We start from the raw sequence: 18515 nt of genomic DNA, 5'->3' as shown, positions 1-18515 counted from the left end.
GTCTTCTGCAGAAAGATATTTTTTTCAGATAATCTGGGGCATTTGAATGTGGACTGGAGTGTTAGATGGACTGGAGTATTAATACCATAAAGAACTGGTAGTTTTGTTAGGTCGTGATGATAACGGTGTGGTAGGGGCTTCCCTGGTGGTTCAGACAGTAAAGAATCTGCCCGCAATGCGGGAGACCCAACTTTGGTCCCCAGGAGGAAGGCATGGCAAGGCACTCCAGTATTCTTGCCTGGGAAATCCCATGAACAGAGAAGCCTGGTGGGACATAGTCCGGGGGTTCGCAGAGAGTTGGACACAACCAGGGCACTAAGGGTTTCACTTTTTTCGCTGTAGCTTTTCATAAGAGAGGAAGAAAAAGGAAAAACATTATGAACGAGTGAGACTGTATAGAAGGTTTTATAGATGAAAATGATATGCTCTCTGAAATGTGTGTTAATCTACCCTAGCAGATGTTTTTTTTAATTGAATGGGGACTGGGTGCTGGGAATGGCAAGAATAGATTTTACAACACTGGTGGTGTGCGGGTCATTTTTACAGCTGGACAATGGCTACAGGGCTTTACTTATGACTTTTTTGCTTTCATCTTGGCCACGTGGGCTGTGGGATCTTAGTTCCCCAACCAGGGATCAAACCTGGGCCCCTGGTGGTGAGAGCACGGAACTCTAACCAAGTCCGCCAAAAGCACATGCTTACTAGTTTTTTATGCGTGAAAGGCCCCATAACAAGAAGCTTCCATTTTCCTCTCTCTATTTGTTCTTCACAGAATTTTCCAAAATGTATTTTTAATGGTTCTAATAGCTTTTATTATTATACTTTGGCCACCTGATGCGAAGAGCTGACTCATTGGAAAAGACCCTGATGCTGGGAAAGATTGAGGGCAAGAGGAGAAGGGGACGACAGAGGACGAGATGGTTGGATGGCATCACTGACTCAACAGACATGAGTTTGAGCAAACTCTGGGAGATGGTGATGGACAGGGAAGCCTAGTGTGCTGCACTCCATGGGGTCGCAGAGTCAGACAAGACTTACCGGCTGAACAGCAAAATATCTTTTATATTAACCATCAGATGCTCACATAAAGGCGGTTCCTGTCACAGTAGCGAGAACCGTGGCAGGACAAGGAGATCTTGTCAGGGTCCTCGCTGGAGCCACGAGTGTGGGGAGGCCCGGGAGGGGCAGGAGGGAGCCCACGTGCCCGACCTCCCCCCACCCCCACCTCTAGGGCTCCCCTCCAGCAGTGACGGAGCTCAGCACCAACCGGGCAACAGGAAAAGGAAGAACAAACCACAGAACCCCTGCCCTCTGTCCTCTGGCTGTGGGCTTTCTCTGGAGCAGAAGGCAAGACGCAGGGCAGGCTCGGGACCTCCGGAGCAGTGGCCGGTAATCAGTGTCTAAGGACCCAGAAGATACACTGCTTCATCTCGTTCCTTGTCTTACCTTCCTTTGTATCATATTGAGTTAGAGAGCTGATATCCTGTCTTCAAGACTGCCTGAGCCAACCTCTTCTCCTGGAGCAGTAATGGATCCATAGTGCTTCTAGCCAGAGGGGGATGGGTTTACCAGGCAAGCTCTCAAAGTCCATTTTAATTATTTGCTTCGAAGACAGCAGACTGTCCGGGACTGGATGACTGAGTTGTCACAGGGGTGCTCGTGATGAAATAGGGATCTCAGGACCTGAACACAGGCACTGAATTTTCTCTTCTTACTCAGCACAAGCCTGCGCGTCCCACGTATTTACTCAGAAAACCACAGTCAAGAAATTTCTGTGGCTTCTTTGGTGGCTCCGTGGTACACAACCCGCCTGCCATTGCGGAGACACGGACAGGGAAGCGCGGCGGCCGCAGTCTACGGGTGGCGAGGGGCGGACGTGCCTGAGCAACTGAGCTCAGCTCGATGGACACCAGAGCACATCATAAATACAGTGATAGGGTTTTGGTTAAAATGGTGGGTGGGACACCTCTGTTTTCTCCCACACTCCCTGAAAAGGACAGTACGTGGGATGAACACAGTCAGACAGAGAGAAGGGGACAGGGGACAATCGCAACACAGAGCTGGAAGCACTTACGTGGGCGGATGAGTAGCTGCCCAGACACAGGAGCTCAGCGCTCACCTGGCAACAGGAAAAGGAAGCAGAAACCACAGAGCCCGGGAGCGGACACGCGACTGCGGGACGGGAGTGGGCTGACGCTGACCACATGGGGACAGAGGCAGGAAGGAGACCCCCGCCATGCCCTCCCACACCCAACAAAGACAGAAGCCGAGGACGGGGCGGGGTGGGGGAGGTGATCAGGGATAAAAACAGGGAACTTAAGAGAACAGCTACATCCCGAACCTCGAGAGCATCAGCTTTCTTCCTTCTCTGGCTCCCAGACGTGGGCTGTACCTTCTAGTCAGGAGACTGGATGATTCTCCCCTGGGGATGGACCAGCAACCCCCCTCCCCGGAAAGGGAAAGCAACTCACCCCCTAAGGAACCACACAGAAAAGGCTTCCATGGTGTCCCTCTGTTACAGATAGCAAACAGCTGGGAATCATCAGACCTCCGCGGAAAGCATGTACATAACAGAGAGAAATCAAAACACAGAAACGAAGGAACAGGCTATGCCAGGAGGAGACGTGTCCTTGGAGAGGAGAGAGAGCGTGCGTCGGTGCCAGAGGGCTCCTGGAGGTTACGAGCACGATAGGAGAGAAATCTACGGCAGAGAACCTGGGGTGCAGGGTGGAAGGGACATCTCAGCACCTGGAGAGGAAATGAGGGGAAGGCAGAGTATGTCTGCAATGTCCAATATTTCAATAATAGGCGTTTTAGTAAAGAAAAAAAAGAGAGAGAAAAGAAATAGAGACAATGGCTGGATGAAACAGTCCTGCAGTAAATGAGGAGAGTTTCCTGGAACTGAAGTCCCCCGATGAAAGGAAACAGCCATCCCAGCAGAGTGGGAGGAAACGGACGTGAAGTGAAGCGCGGGATGCCGGGGACACAGGAGGGTCCCGAGAGTCCCGGAGAGAAAGGGCTCGTCTCGTAGAAAGGGTCGGGAATCAGAGGAGCCACCCTTAGGAAACAGGACGCCGGAAGCCAGAAGAAAGGGAGGCCAATGCTTTCAAACGCCTATGGGAGTCACCTTCTCCCCGCACCGCCATACCTGCCGAATCGCCAAGTAGGGGGCGCGTTTTCAGACGTGAGACACACTGTGTCTCCCAAAATCTGTCTCCCCCATTCCGTTTCGTTAGGTTTTGCTTCATTAAAAACAGGCGTCCAAGCCAAGTAGGAGTAGGAAGTGGGGCTTCCCTGGGTGGCGAAGACTCTGAGCGCCCAGTGCAGGGGGGCCAGGTTCCACCCCTTGTCAGGGAACTAGACCCTGCAGGCTGCAATGGAGACTGATGATGCTGCGTGCCACACACAGCTAAGGCCCAGCGCAGGCAAACACACACATAGAAATAAAATACTTGAAAAAGAAGCATAGCTGGGGGCCAGGAGACAGAGTTAAACACTGCAAGGGCCGTCAGTCACGCTTACGGGCCATTATAAAAGCTCCCAGTGGCTGCGCTTGGGGCTCCCCTCCTGCAGTGCAGCCCACTGACTGTTCGGGTGGCACTCTCCGCACTGCCGTGGGGCTTGGGGCTCAAGTTACTGGCAGCTTTAAAATGCGGGTGCACTGGGTCCTTCCTCCAGACCCGGGAGTTGCGGGCCATCTGCCGGTATCCATGGAGCTGCAGCAAGCTCGCTAGCAGAGTCCCAGACTCTTCACAGTTCTTGCCTGGAGTCCTGGGACTCACCCGGGTAACAGACAGACTCACAGCCTCTGTTGTCCACCTCCAGCACAGGCTGAGGAGGCCAAGGTTACAATTCAGAAAGATCCGCGCTCATGGCACCAGTGCGTCACAGACTCACAGGATACAGGAGAGGAGGGAGCGTTTCCAGCTCTTCTGATGAGGCCAGTATTTCCCTGACACCAAAACTGCACAGACATTGCAAGAAAACTGCAGGCCACTATCCCTGAGTGAATACGGAGCCAAAGTTCTCAATGAAGACTGGCAGACTGCACACAGCAATGTGGAGAGAGTCACGCACTGCGAGCGAGCAGGAGTTACCCAGGCCCGAAGTCGGCCCACAGAGATTCACCAACGTGACGCTCCATCGGTGCATCTGTAGAAGAAAGGACAAAATCAGGTTGATCATCTCCAGAGAGGCAGAAAAGAATTTGACAAAATCCAACACCTTCCATGGTATAAAAAACCCAAAACACGGGGACAGAAGGGGACTTGCACAACCCAGTGAAGGGCGTCTGTGAAACTCCACAGGTAGCACCAGACATACGGCCAGACTGAAAGCTCTCCCCCAAGACCAGTAACAAGACCGACGCCCCCCACCCCCGTCACTTCTAGTCGACATTGTACTAATCACGGCAGTTAGGAAAGAGAACAAACAAATAAAAGGCATCCAGATTGGAGAGGAATAGGTAACTGCCTAGGACATGGTATCTTATTTGGAAAGCCTGAAGGACCCACCAGAAAAGCTCCGAGACGGACCTGGCTGGTGCTCCATTGCTTGGGGACTCACCTTGTGGTGCAGGAGAGGCGGGTTCGATCCCTGATTGTTGGGGAACCAAGATCCCACAAGCAGCGGGGCCACTAGGCCCACACGCCCACCACAGAGAAGCCAGCCTGCCGCAGAGAGGATCCACGTGCTGCAACTGAGAACAGACGCAGGAAAGCAGGTAAATATCCACAAAAGAAGAAAGCCACCAGAGCTAACACGAGTTCATCAAGGTTGTAGGACAGGAGACGAATGTACACAAATCAGCTGTATCTCCATATGCTCACAGCGACCACTCTAAAAATAATATCGAGAGAGCAACTCCAGGACTGCCCTGGTGGTCCAGTAGCTGACTCTGCTCCCAGCACAGGAGGCCTGGGTTCGATCGCTGGTCAGGGAACTCGATCCCACGTGCCGCAACTAAAGGTCCCGAGTGCTGTAATTAAGCACAGCCAAATAATTACTAAAAAAAGAAAAAATTCCATTTATAATAGTATCAGAAATAATAAGGGGCTTCTCTAGTGGCTCAGACAGTAGCAAATCTGCCTGCAGTGTAGGAGACAAGGCTTTGACCCCTGGGTTGGGATGATCCCCTGGAGAAGTGAAGGGCGACCCACTCCAGTATTCTTGCCTGGAAAATCCCATGGACAGATGAGCCTGGCGGGCCTCAGTCCACAGGGTTGCAAAAGTAACACCCCCACACGCAATGTGACTGCAAAAAGCTCAGCACTTGTGCAATGAAAACTGCACATCATTACCGACATTGGAAACCCAAATAAATGGTAAGACAGCACACACAAAAATCGACAAACTGATCCTAAAATTTACAGGGAAATGCAAAAGACTCAGAATACTCAAAACAATCTTGTAAAAGAAGAAGGTTCATACTTCCTAATCTCGAAACTTCCTTCACACATATAGTAATAATCGACGGTGTGGCAGGGGCAGCATGATAGACACGGAGATCGATGGGATGTATCTGAGAGTCCAGAAATGACCCCTTATTTTAATGGCCAGTTTATTTCCAATAACAGCGCTGGACAGTTAAATGGGGAAACGATCCCCTTTTCAGCAAGTGGTGCGGGAATAACTGGCGATCCACGTGCAATGACTGCATATTCATTCATGTGCAAATGGATGAAGTTTGGACCTCACACAGACACAGAAATGAACTCAAAATGGATCAAAAACTTAATCCCAAGAGGAAAAAACTATACACTTTCCGAAGAAAACATAGGCATAAATCTCTGTGATCCTCCTGAATTAGGCAATGGTTTCTTATATAAACTTAAAGCATGACTAAGAAAAAATAGATGCATTGTGCATCAAATTTTAACTTCTGTGCTCCAAAGGGCCATGTCAAGAGAGAGAAAGTGCAACCCACAGGATGGGAGAAAATATCACACATCTAATAAGCAACTTGTATCGTGAATCTGTTAAAAGTCTTACAACTTAATAATACAAAGAAAACTATTAGTAACACTCTTTTAAAAAAACTGACAAAGGATCTGAATAGATATGTATCCAGTGAAAATAAAGAAATGGCCAAGGAGTCACATGACCAGCCACCAGGGAAATGCAAATCAAAGCCACAGTGAGATCATCCTTTACACCCACCAGAGTGATTGTGAGGAAAAGAAACAGATAATAACAAGTATTGACAAGGACTGGAGACATTGGAGCCTCATACAGGGCTGGTGGGAATGTAAAATGGAGCAGCTTCTGTGGAATTTGAAACCTGAGGTTTCTGGAGTCACATCGCGCGCGTGTGCGTGTGTGTGTGCGCGTGTGTGTGTGTGTGTGCGCGTGTGTGTGCGCGTGTGTGTGTGTGTGTGTGTTACTCTTCGTAGCACCATGGACAGCAGCAATTCCCCTCCAAAGCACATACACCGGAGAAATGAAAACATCTGTCCACACAAAAACAGGCACCAGTGTTCAGAGCTGCAGGGTTTGTAGCAGGCAAAACCCGACCAACCTGAGTGTCTATCAACTAACAAACTAACAAATGGCCAAATAAAACACGGGCCATCCATACAGCGTTCCTTGGCGATAGAGGAATGAAGCTGACACAGGTTACAGCGTAAATGAACCTTGAAAGCGTTGTGCTCGGGGACAGACGGCAGTCACAGAAGACCCCAGATGAGTCCATTCATACGAAATGCCCAGAAAAGGCAAGTGTGTGCAGATCGGATGTCAGGGGCTGGGGGAGGCGTGAACAGGAACCTACAGGTAGTGGGGACAGGGTTGCTTTCTGGGGGTGATGAAAATGCTTTTCAACCAGATGGTGCTGGTGAGACAGTGCTGTGAGCACACGGCAACCACTGAGTCACTCCCTTAAAAGAGACAACAACAGTGTGAGAGCTGGACTGTGAAGAAGGCTGAGCGCCGAAGAACGGATGCTTTTGGACTGTGGTGTCGGAGAAGACTCCTGAGGGTCCCCTGGACTGCAAGGAAATCCAACCAGTCCACCCTAAAGGAGATCAGTCCTGAATATTCATTGGAAGGACTGCTGCTTAAGCTGAAACTCCAATACTTTGGCCACCTCACGCAAAGAGCTGACTCATTTGAAAAGACCCTGATGCTGGGAAAGATTGAAGGCAGGAGGAGAAGGGGACGACAGAGGATGAGATGGCTGGATGGCATCACCGACTTGATGGACGTGAGTTTGAGGGAGCTCCGGGAGTTGGTGATGGACAGGGAGGCCTGGCGTGCTGCGGTTCGTGGGGTCGCAAAGAGTCGGACACGACTGAGTTGACTGAACTGAACTGAATGTTTAAGAGCCAGAGAAAAATAAGAGAACATATGAGGAAAAATTATTAGAATGACTGTAGGTTTCTCCAACCAAAGAGACCAGAAGCCAATGGAGCAAAATCTAAGCACAAAACACACACACACACACACTGCCAGCTCTCTGGAATTACAAATCCAGCACAGACATCCTCCAGAACTGAAGGCAAAATGACGATCAAACTGTCTCAGGAGGAGGAAAGCTAAGAGAATGCATTGCCAGCAAGCCTGCTTTAAAGAGAGAGAGACAGAGAGAGGAGGAGAATCCTCTGAGCGAAGGGCAGCAGGATTGCTGAGAAGACGTCCTGGAGGAGAGAGATGCAGAGGAGCCCGGGGGAGGCCGGGCTAAACGCAATGGGCGACGCGTCCTCCTCTTCAGTTCTTGCACACGAGAATGGCAGCTGACTGGAAAACTTAGCATTGTCTGGTCGTGTTCTCAGTGTGGTTACTGTTACACAGAGAGGGCCGTCTCCCTGTCGTGACAATTAAGTGGAAAGGGGTGGAGAGCCTGAGAGTCTAGATGCGGTGAGGGGAGCTCCCTGCTCCACTTACGTGATGAGGTATAAATGCAAACAGTCCGTTCAAAGGCACTCCTTAGAACAACTACTGAAAAATAGCTGTAGAAAAAACATGCTTAATAAAAAAAAATTTTTTTTAAACAAAGAAAAATAAGGAGGCTTAAAATCTCAAGATAAATTAAAATGGGATATTTAAAATATTCAAGCAATCCAGGGACTTCCCTGGTGGTCCAGTGGCTGAGAAACTGCCTTGCAGTTCAGGGGACGCCAGTTTGATCCCTGATCGGGGAACTGAGATCCCATATGCCTCAGAGCAACTAAGCCCATGAGCTGCAGCTGCTGAGCCCGCTGGTCTGGAGCCTGTGCTCCGAAAGAGGCAAGCCTACGCAGCATGAGAGAGACCCAGGGAAGCAAAAAAGAGAGAGAGAAATTCAAATAATCCAAAAGTAAGAAGGGGAGACAGGGAAGATCAGAAATATACAAGAGAGACCCAGGGAAGCAAAAAAGAGAGAGAGAAATTCAAATAATCCAAAAGTAAGAAGAGACAGAAGATCAGAAATATACAAGAGAGACCCAAAAGAGAGAAATTCAAATAATCCAAAAGTAAGAAGGAACAGAAGATCAGAAATATACAAGAGAGACCCAGGGAAGCAAAAAAGAGAGAGAGAAATTCAAATAATCCAAAAGTAAGAAGGGGAGACAGAAGATCAGAAATATACAAGAGAGACCCAGGGAAGCAAAAAAGAGAGAGAGAAATTCAAATAATCCAAAAGTAAGAAGGGGAGACAGAAGATCAGAAATATACAAGAGAGACCCAGGGAAGCAGAAAAGAGAGAGAAATTCAAATAATCCAAAAGTAAGAAGGGGAGACAGAGAAGATCAGAAATATGAGTTCAGTGGCTCAGGAAGATCCCCTGAAGGAAGAAACAGCAGCCAGTACTCTTGCCTGGAGAATCCCATGGACAGAGGAGCCTGGCGGCTACAGTCGCTGGGTCACAAAGAGCCGGTCGTGACTCCACACAAGGGTGAACCTGGGGACGTGGTGCTAAGCGGGACAATCCAGACCGAAACACCATCCCCGTGTGGTCTCAGTGAGACGCGGACTCCAGAATAACCAAACTCACAGAAGCAGACAGTGGAGACGGGAGTGCCGGGGACTCGGGGAGGGTGGGCAGGGCAGACGAGGAGATGCTGGTCGGAAGGTCCGGACCTCCAGCTCCAAGCTGAGGGCGTTCTGGGATCTAAGGCCTGGCGGGGGACTGCAGCTGACGGTACTGGGAGCCCCCTGGCTGTCCAGTGGTCAGGACTTGGGCTATCCCAGCTGCGGCCCAGGTTCAATCTCTGGTCAGGGAACTAAGATCCTAGAAGCTGTTTGGCAGAAAAAAAACAACCAGAAAACAACACTGCATTGTGTACCTGAGATTTGCTAAGTGTTCTCAACACACAGGGGGGTCATGTGGGGTGAGGGGTGTGTGAAAAGCTTGACTGTGGGGACCATTCCACAGTGCGTGTACAACTCAGTCATGGCCTGTCTGAGGAACACCTGAATGTGAGGTGTCACGCGGCCTTTCTTCATTCCTGAAATGTCAGAAGCACCGTGTCTGCCGCGGTGCGATGTTCACGCTGTTAGCCGACTTCTGGAGCGCAGCGCCTTCTAGCGGAAGCTGCGAAACGGTGACGACGGCCTCTGGGTTCAGTGCCGCCCTTCTTTGTTGCTTTTCAGATCGCCACGAGGTTATCTGCAAGGAGATCCTGGAGCTGGACCCCTGGGAGAACCAGTGGAACGTCGTGGCCGTCGACGTCCTCATGCACGACAGCTACGACGTCTGCCTGGTGGCCAGGATGAACCCCCGCGACCTCATCCCCCCGCCATCGGATCTGGTGGAGGAGGGCGGGGGGCGCTGAGGTCAGCGTCACGGGGGGGGCCTCCCGTGGTGTCTGCGGAGGAGGCACTGGGCATGGGGGTCCACACGTACATCCCTCACCTGGGACATGTGCGTTTGCATGTGTAGTGGCCCCCAAGCAGAGCAGCGCGTGCTGGGCGCTGCAGGGGATGTGGGTTATGCAGACAGAGGGGACCCAGCCTTTGCAATGCTTCCCCAAGGTCAGAGGGTAAGGACGGAGCTGCCCACTTGAGTCACAGTTGAGCAGTGTCGGGAAACAGCCTTCTCTCAAAATATAATTTAGGAATGTTGTTTGAACAGCCCTTGGACACCCGTCTATTTCACTCGTCATCTCTGCTTCTGGAAGCCCACTGCGTGCAAAGAGTGCATTCTGGTTGCTATCCTTCACTAATTTCCCAAGAGTTTCACGTGCACAAGACTCTTACTTAAGCAGGGACAGCCAGTGGATGCTCTCTAACTTCCCCAGGGGAGACCAGTGTAGACAGAGGCAGCTTTGGCGTAGAGCCGTGTGCCTGTGGTGTTGGTGGTCAGTCACTCAGCCGTGTTCGACTCTTTTCGAGCCTGTGCCTGCAACACGCCAGGCCTCCCTGTCCATCACCAACTCCTGGAGTTTGCTCAGGCTCACGTCCATCGAGCTGGTAATGCCATCCAACCATCTCATCCTCTGTCGTCCCCTTGCCCTCCCACCTTCCATCTTTCCCAGCATCAGAGTCCTTTCCAATGAGTCGGTTCTTCACATCAGGTGGCCAAAGGATTGGAGCTTCAGCTTCAGCATCAGTCCTTCCAAGGAATATTCACAGTCGATTTCCTTTAGGATGGAGTGGTGGGATCTAGACGTGACTGTGAACTCTGGGAGACAGTGGAGGATGGAGGAGCCTGGAGCGCTGCACTCCCTGGGGCGCAGAGAGCAGGACCCGACCTAGAGGCTGAACAGCCGCGACAACCTCCCCTTGCTGATAGAGTTAGCAGCCCAGCCTCAAGTGTTTCCCTGTCTGCCCCGTTCTCACCTGAGTTGAAGGCTGTCCCAGTGCGTGTTGGTGGGGGGGGTGGTGGAGTGGGGGGGCTCATAAAACCGGGACCGTTGCTGGTTCTCTTCCGTGTGAGACAGGATGGTTTGGGGCTGAGCAGGGGGCACAGGGTGGGGCTGGGGATGGTGATCCGGGCGCTGAAGCATCATCGTTCTCACTGACTGACTTTATGGTGAGCAAGTGCTGTAAAATGAGTCATTAAATAAGATCTCATGGATAAAACGTTGCCCTCATTTCGTTTCTCCTACTGCAATTTAGGGTAGCTTTCATTTGAAGAGGGGTGCTCAGCACTCCCCGGGCGGGAATCAGAGTCAGGGAGGACCATCTTCAGGGACATTAGGAGACAGGCCCAGAGCCCAGGACATGGGTAGGTGGCCAAGGACAGGATGTGGTCCCTTCCCCAGGGCAGCCAAAGCCCCAGAGGAGATGGAACCAATCACAGAAGACCCCCAGGGAGCAGAGGGAGAGACAGGAGCCACAGAGACTGAGCGTTCCTGAGATGAGCAGCTGCTGCGGCCGGTGCCCAGAGTGGGGCGGGGCGCAGCCTCGACCCTCGGAGTCTGGGAATGAGGTCCCCGGGACAGTGAGGGACAGGCCCCCTCGCCTGCGGGGCGACCTCCAGTTGGCTCTAACAAGGGCCCCCGGACTCAAAGAAGGAGGTTGGCACTACCCCCGAGCCGTCGTGTGAGTGACTCGCTTCCTGGAGCAAAGTGACCCTAACTGTGTGGGGAGTGGGGTGTGCAGCCCAGGGTGGGGGGTGGGGGGTGCAGCCCATGATAGGGGGTCCTGGGGGGCTCCTCCCACGGGCAGGTGGACAGAAAGGGCAGCCTGTGCCCAGGCCCCGCTCGGGAAGGGCGTGGCCGGGCTGGGCGGGCCGGCTCCACGTGCTCTCCGGGCGGCCGCTCCTGGGGCGCCCGCCCGCGCTGCGCCCTCCCGGGCCGGGCCGGCGGGTCCTGGAGCCCTGCGCGGCGGGGGCGCGCAGTCAGTGGAGCAGCTGCTCCCCCTGGCGGCGTTCCCACAGCGAGGCCGCAGCCGGAGCCGGGGACGCCGGGACGCGGGGCCACCTCTGAGGACACCGCCTGGACGGCTGCGCTAAGGCGCAGCTCGGGCCCCCGGGGAGACAGCCCGCACGGGGGATGAGCAAAAAAAAAACAAACAAAAAAAAAACCTGGGAGAACAGGGAAAGGGATGAGCAGGCTTCACAGAAAGGGAGCCTGGAGGGGCCAGGAAACCAGGAAAAGGAGCTCATCCGCTTGGATTCAGCGGATGAATCCAAGGAGGATTCAAGGATGCTCCAAAGGAGCAGCGAGTCCACCCGGGAGAAGGGGCCGCTTCACGCCCGTGCGGCCGGAGCCAGGCAGCCCCCGGGGGCTCCGGGCTGGCCCCTCATGGTGGACGTGCAGGCGGGCCTGGGCAGCCGCCGTGGCCTGAGCTCACGCTGACAGCAGGGTTTCTGCGATGTGGGGTCAGAAGTGACCCAGCGCCCAGGACAGGAGAATGCACGAGCGTCCAGGCACGGTCCTGCTTGCAAACCCCACAGAAGTGAAGCAGATCAGAGCAGGCACGCGTCTGCGGGGGCGGGGAACCTCGGAAATACAGCGCAGAGGGCAGACAGGCAGCGAACCAGAAACGGCGCAACACCACGTGGTCGGGCTGGAAACACACAGGAGCGCCCTGCGCGACTCAGAGACAGGCCGCGTGGAGCGGAAGAGAAAGTCTGGTGGGGGGGACTCTGGGACCTGGCTGGCGGCCCGGAGGGAGGGGTACACGACGCAGGGGCGGCTCTGCGGGCTCGGGGCCCTCCGAGCGTTCCCGGGCCTCAGTGGCTCTGATCCACGCCACGCACGACTAGGGGTAATATCTGTCTTGGGTGTTTCAGGTCAGTTCAGTCGCTCAGTCGTGTCTGACTCTTTGAGACCCATGGACTGCATCATGCCAGGCCTCCCTGTCCATCACCAACTCCCGGAGTTTACCCAAACTCCTGTCCGTCCAGTCGGTGATGCCATCCAACCATCTCACCCTCTGTCGTCCCCGTCTCCTCCCGCCTTCGGTCTTCCCCAGCATCAGGGTTTCCATGGCATCTCTTACCCTGTTCTCTATACTTTTACTCTTATGATACATTTTGTAATCGTTTGGTTACAGCATTTCTCGAACGTTGTTTGGAGTGAGACCCACGCAGCGAGAGCTCCCTGGACTAACCTGGCCTGGTGCCCACTGGTCAGCATGTGGCCTGGTCACTCAACTTGCTGCGCTTGTTCATGTTGGTGTCGGGGAGACGCTCCAACTGACCCTGTCGAGAGAATTGAGGGAGTCAGTCCTCCAGGGAGTCGTCCGGGGCCTGCGATGAGCCAGGCAGGGGGCAAGGTGGACACAGAGGCTTCGAGGCTGGGGGCAGGGGGGCGAGTGCTGTAGCTGACCCGCGCCCCCACCACGTGGGCCCCCTCCCAGGGCAGCCAGCAACGACAGGTGCGCCCCGACACAGAGGCTCCTTTTCAGCAACCTTACAACCTCCTGTCTGTGTCCAGGACAGGTCCCCACGGGGCACACGCGTCTTTCCTTCTCTCCAACCTGAGCTCACTTCCCTTTACACCTGGAAGACGAGCCTTTCTCGGACAATCGGGCAGAGGAGGCTGGAACCTAAGGAAGCACTCAGTGGGTGGGGTGGTCCCCACACTTCAGGATTTACAGCAGTAATGAGCAAACTTTCTGCGTCAAGAGCTGAAAGGCAAATATTTCAGGCTTTGTGGGCTAGATGGTCTGAGTTACACAGTCTTTGCTGGTTTCTGTTGAGGGGGGAGGTGTTTTCCACATCCTTTAAAAGTGCCATTCTTGCACTGAGGCCTGTAGGGTTACAGAGATCACTTGGGGTGTGCACCCTAGGGACCTAGGCTAGTGACCCCAGCCGAGACCCTCTGTGTCGGAAAGTCCAGAAGGCCCGAGACCACGTTTTCCAGGGCAGCCGCCTCCCTCTACCCCAGCCTCTGCCCTCCAGCTCACCCCACCCCTACCCAGACCCTCCTGCGGGGACAGGGGGTCCCCCTGGCCCCTCCCGTCCATCCCCTGGGACCCCAGGAAGGCCCACCAGGCCTGAGCCACCCGGATACAGGCCTGGCGTCCCCTGCAGACCTGGCCTGGCCTACAGCCGGCAGCGGGACGGGATGTGTGGCCGTGGCTCTGCTGGCCAAAGCCCAGCCCTGCCTGGGACGGGCAACTGGCCTCCCCACTCGGCTCTCCACCACCCGCCTGCGGTTCCCTTTCCTCCTTCCACCCTCACCCTGCAGGTTTTATTCCGTTCCTACATCTCAGCCAAGCAAGCAGAGGGCCAAGACCTCGATCAGTCCGCTCCGTGTCTTTCCATCACCCTTCAGCTTGGGGAGGAAGGCCGCAGGGACATGCAAACGGCTCCCGGGACGGCCAGCAGGGGGCACAGCTGAGCAGGGGCGGGATGGAGGAGTCGGAGTTGTTCAGGGTCCAGAGACGGAAGACACGGCTAGGCTGCGGCAGCCCGGAAACTGTACGCCCGGCTTCCAGAAACACCTTCCGCTGAGCCCAGGCCGGTGGGCATAAAGGAGGAATTTCCAGCAAAGAAAGAAAAAAAACAAGCCTCTGCGAGGGAGTCGAGCGGATCATCAGCAGAAGAGAGAAACAGGCCAGCGCAGCTTTGTAGCGGTTTTATTGCGATTAAATTCACACATCGCAACGCTCGCCTACTGAAAGTGCACAGTGATTCAGTGTTCAGAGCTGTGCAACCATCACAACCACCGAGCGCAGGGCATGTTTTTATCGCCCTGAAACGAAATCCCAAGGAGAGAAGGGATAACGGGGAGAAGACACTTGGGACTGCGGGGCTGGGGTGGGCAGACCTCATGCCGACCACAGCTCTCTGCTCCGCCTGTGCGCTCTCACACAGACAGCAGCTGAAACCGGCCTACTTGGGCTCGTTAGGAAAAAGAGACCCCCACACTCTCCCGGTGCCCTTCACTCCCTGCATCCCCACCCCGCCCCCGGCAAACACTGACCTGACGTCCGCCTCCACGGCGGCCTGTTCTGGACGCTTCGCACAGCACGCCCCCGGCTCCTTTCACTGAGCACCATGTTTCCGGGGCCCAGCTGCGCTGAGGAAGAGTCAGCACTTCACTTGTTTCTGCTGCAGCCAAAAGAACGGGCCACCTTTTATCTTCATCTTTTTCAGTCACACCAGGGCGTGTGGGTCAAACCCAAGCCCTCTGGAGTGGAAGCCCGGAACCCGGGCCACTGGACCGCCAGGGAGCTTCCTGTTCGTGTTCTTATTGATCTCCTCCTTACTCGCGGGGCTACCGCCACTTTTTGACTATGGTGAACGTGGTGCTACAAACACTCCTGTGCAAGTTTTTGTTTGAACGTCTGTTTTTAATTCTTTGAGGCTTATATTTAAGCATGGACTTCCTGGGTCAGAGGATAAAGAATGTGCCTGCATTACAGAACACACAGGAGATGCGGGTTCAATTCCTGGGTCAGCAAGTTTCCCCTGGAGGAGGGCACGGCAACCCAGTCCAGTATTCCTGTCTGGAGAATCCCACGGACAGAGGAACCTGGTGGGATACAGTCCATGGGGTCGCAGAGTCGGACTTGACTGAGTGATTAAGCACGCAGGACAGCTCACGTGAAGAACATTTGACGGTTAAGCCCTAAGTCATTCCTTTAATTTTGACATTTAATCGCTAGTCATCTGGTCACTGAGGAACAGCCAGACGTGTTTTCCAAAGTGCCGACAGTGTCTTACATTTCAACCAGGAGCTACCTGTAGGCAGCCCTACATCTGGGGAAACGACCAGGAGGCCTGGACAGGGCACTGAGTAGGTTGCTCACAGCTCTCCTTCCAAGGAGCAAGCATCATTTAATTTCATGGCTGCAGTCACCATCTACAGCGACTTTGGAGCCCCCAAAATAATCTGCCACTGTTTCCATTGTTTCCTCATCTATTTGCCATGAAGCAATGGGCCCAGATGCCATGATCTTAGTTTTCTAAATGTTGAGTTTTAGAGCAACTTTTTCACTCTCCTCTTTCGCTTCATCAAGAAGCTCTTTAGTTCCTCCTCACTTTCTGCCATAAGGGTGGGGTCATCTGCATATCTGAGGTTATTGATATTTCTCCCAGCAATCTTGATTCCAGCTTGTGTTTCTTCCAGTCCAGCGTTTCTCATGATGTACTCTGCATAGAAGTTAAATAAGCAGGGTGACAATATACAGCCTCGATGTACTCCTTTTCTTATTTGGAACCAGTCTGTTGTTCCACGTCCAGTTCTAACTGTTGCTTCCTAACCTGCATACAGATTTCTCAGGAGACAGGTCAGGTGGTCCGATATTCCCATCTCTTGAAGAATTTTCCAATTTGTTGTGATCCACACCATCAAAGGCTTTGGCGTAGTGAATAAAGCAAAAGTAGATGATTTTCTGAAGTGTCTTGCTTTTTCTAATAAAGGATGTTTAGCTAGAACTTACAAAGAATTGTCAAAACTCAATAATAAGAAAATCCAAACAATCCATCTTGTTAACGGGCAAAATGCCTGAAAAGATGGTAACCCCCCCCCAAAAAAAAGATCTACAGATGCAAATATGCACACGAAGAGAGGCTCAATAGAATGCGTCAGTAGGAAAATACAATTTAGAACCACAGTAAGAACTCAGAGCCTGTTATACACGGTGAGGGGCTTCCCTGGGGGCTCAGACGGTAAGGAATCTGCCTGCAACGTGGAAGACCCAGGTTTGATCCCTGGGTCGGGAAGATCCCCTAGAGACGCAACTGGCAACCCACTCCAGTACTCTTGCCTGGAGAATCCCTTGGGCGGAGGAGCCTGGTGGGCTATAGTCCATGGGGTCATAAAGAGTTGGACATGACTGAGCGACTAACGCACACACACGCACAGAGTGAAGTGCGTCAGAGAGAGCAAAGCAAATACCATATAGTAACACATCTACGTGGGGCCAACAAATGGGGCCCCAGACAAATGGGGCCAACGCACCTTGCTGCAGGGCAGGAACAGACACACAGACGTGGACGGTGGACTTGTGGACACAGGCAGGGAAGGGGGCGAACTGAGAGGCGCGCTGACATGTACACGCTATCGTGCATGGGACGGACAGCTGGTGGGAGGCCTCCGGGCAGCGCAGGGCGCTCACCGCGGTGCTGTGATGACCTGGGCGGGGCGGGCAGGGAGGCCCATGAGGCAGGGGCATGTGGACACATTCAGCCGCGTCATGCTGTCCTACAGCAGAAGCTAGCAGGACACCGTGCAGCAACGTCCTCCCGTGTAAGACACACACGGTGACACCGCACGAGAGAGATGGACACTTTATTAAAAGCCCAACACGAGCAACTGCTGGTGAGGTTGCAGGGCAACTGGAATTCTCGGGCGCGGCTGGTGGGTCTGCAAAGCTGTGAAGAGGCAAGCTCTGTAGACAAGCTCCAACAACTCGGTGAATTGGGTATCAGCTGAGCCGGAGGAGCCAGCCGCCGAGCTGGAGGAGCCAGCCGCCAAGCCGGAGGAGCCAGCCGCAGAGCCCACACACTGCACAGCTGTGTTCATATGGAGGCATGGAGGTAAAACCGCGGGGACAGAAAATCCGTCCGTGGTTGGCAGGAGCTGAGACTGGGGGCAGGAGGCGCTGCCCACGGGGCACGTGGACCTAGCTCTTCTGTGTCTTGACTACAGTGGTGGCTGAGGGGCTGCATGTTTCCGTCGCACGTTGCACAGCTGTCCAGGAAGAAAGGTGAGCTTTGGGGGCTCCCCTGGTGGCTCAGTGGCAAAAGAATCCACCTGCCAGTGCAGCGGGCACGAGCTCAACCCCTGGTCCGGGACAATCCCACAGGCGGCAGGGCAGCTCAGCCCGTGGGCCACAGCTGCTGAGCCTGTGCTCCAGGGCCTGGGACCCGAGACAAGCACAGCCACTGCAATGAGAGGCCGGCGTGCGACCACAATAACCCCCGCAGGCTGCGGCAACCCCTGCCGGCCGCGGTGAGAGGAAGCACACACAGCAAGAGACCCAGCACAGCCAAAAATAAATACATTTTCTATAAAGAGCAAATCACTGCATGCACAGCAACGCAGACGGCTCTCACAGACGTGTTTGAGTGAAACGAGCCAGACACACAAGGGGCCACGCTGAGTGCTTCTGGGCACTCAGAGCTCCAGAACGTGCAGAAGTCATCGACGACAGCAGAGGCTAGAACAGTACATACCTGGGGGAGGTCTCAAAACTGGGACCACGCAAGGAGCCTGTGGAGGCACCGAGGTCCCCACCTTGGCCCTGGACGTGGTGACCCGAGTCTCGATGCATGTGAATGCTTTTCCTGCCGTGTATCTTACTTAGGCTCAGCGATGCAGGCCCCAGCCGCCCTTGTGTGACGAGGGACTGGAGTCCGGCCTATGAGAGCTACCTGGAAGGTTTGTGCGTGCAGTTTCTGGAGAGGGTCTTTAAAAGGAGGACTGCAACTCCCCCTTCCTCCGTCATGCTGGCTGGCGGGAGTGTAGACGCAAGACTGGCACTCGAGCAGCCATGCTGGATGATGGGATGTCGCAGGCGACGGGGCAGAAACAGAAGGGCCTGGGCTCTGAGACCACGGAGCCAGGCAGCCGCGCTAGGACAGCTCCCTCCAGACTCCTGGAAACTGACGAGAGAAACCAAGTGTGCGAGCTGCTGTTATTTGGGGTTTTCTGTAACAGGCAGCCAGACCTACTCCTAAGTGATACAGACGC

General features: G+C 53.9%; 1 protein-coding gene across 2 annotated transcripts in view; it reads left to right on the top strand.

The window, feature by feature from the left end:
- Positions 1-11012, top strand: part of KBTBD12 (kelch repeat and BTB domain containing 12) — a 51300-nt gene extending 40288 nt beyond the window's left edge. For both annotated transcript variants that reach the window (XM_061397298.1, XM_061397299.1), the window contains exon 6: positions 9571-11012. In XM_061397298.1, coding sequence (XP_061253282.1) covers positions 9571-9752 — 182 coding nt within the window. In that variant the 3' untranslated portion in view covers positions 9753-11012. The remainder of the gene's footprint in view (positions 1-9570) is intronic.
- Positions 11013-18515: the final 7503 nt, after the last annotated feature.

This window comes from Bos javanicus, chromosome 22 (assembly GCF_032452875.1).
Source record: "Bos javanicus breed banteng chromosome 22, ARS-OSU_banteng_1.0, whole genome shotgun sequence".
Taxonomy (NCBI): domain Eukaryota; kingdom Metazoa; phylum Chordata; class Mammalia; order Artiodactyla; family Bovidae; genus Bos; species Bos javanicus.
Note: the sequence above shows the minus strand (reverse complement) of the source record. Positions and strands in the feature narration are given on the sequence as shown.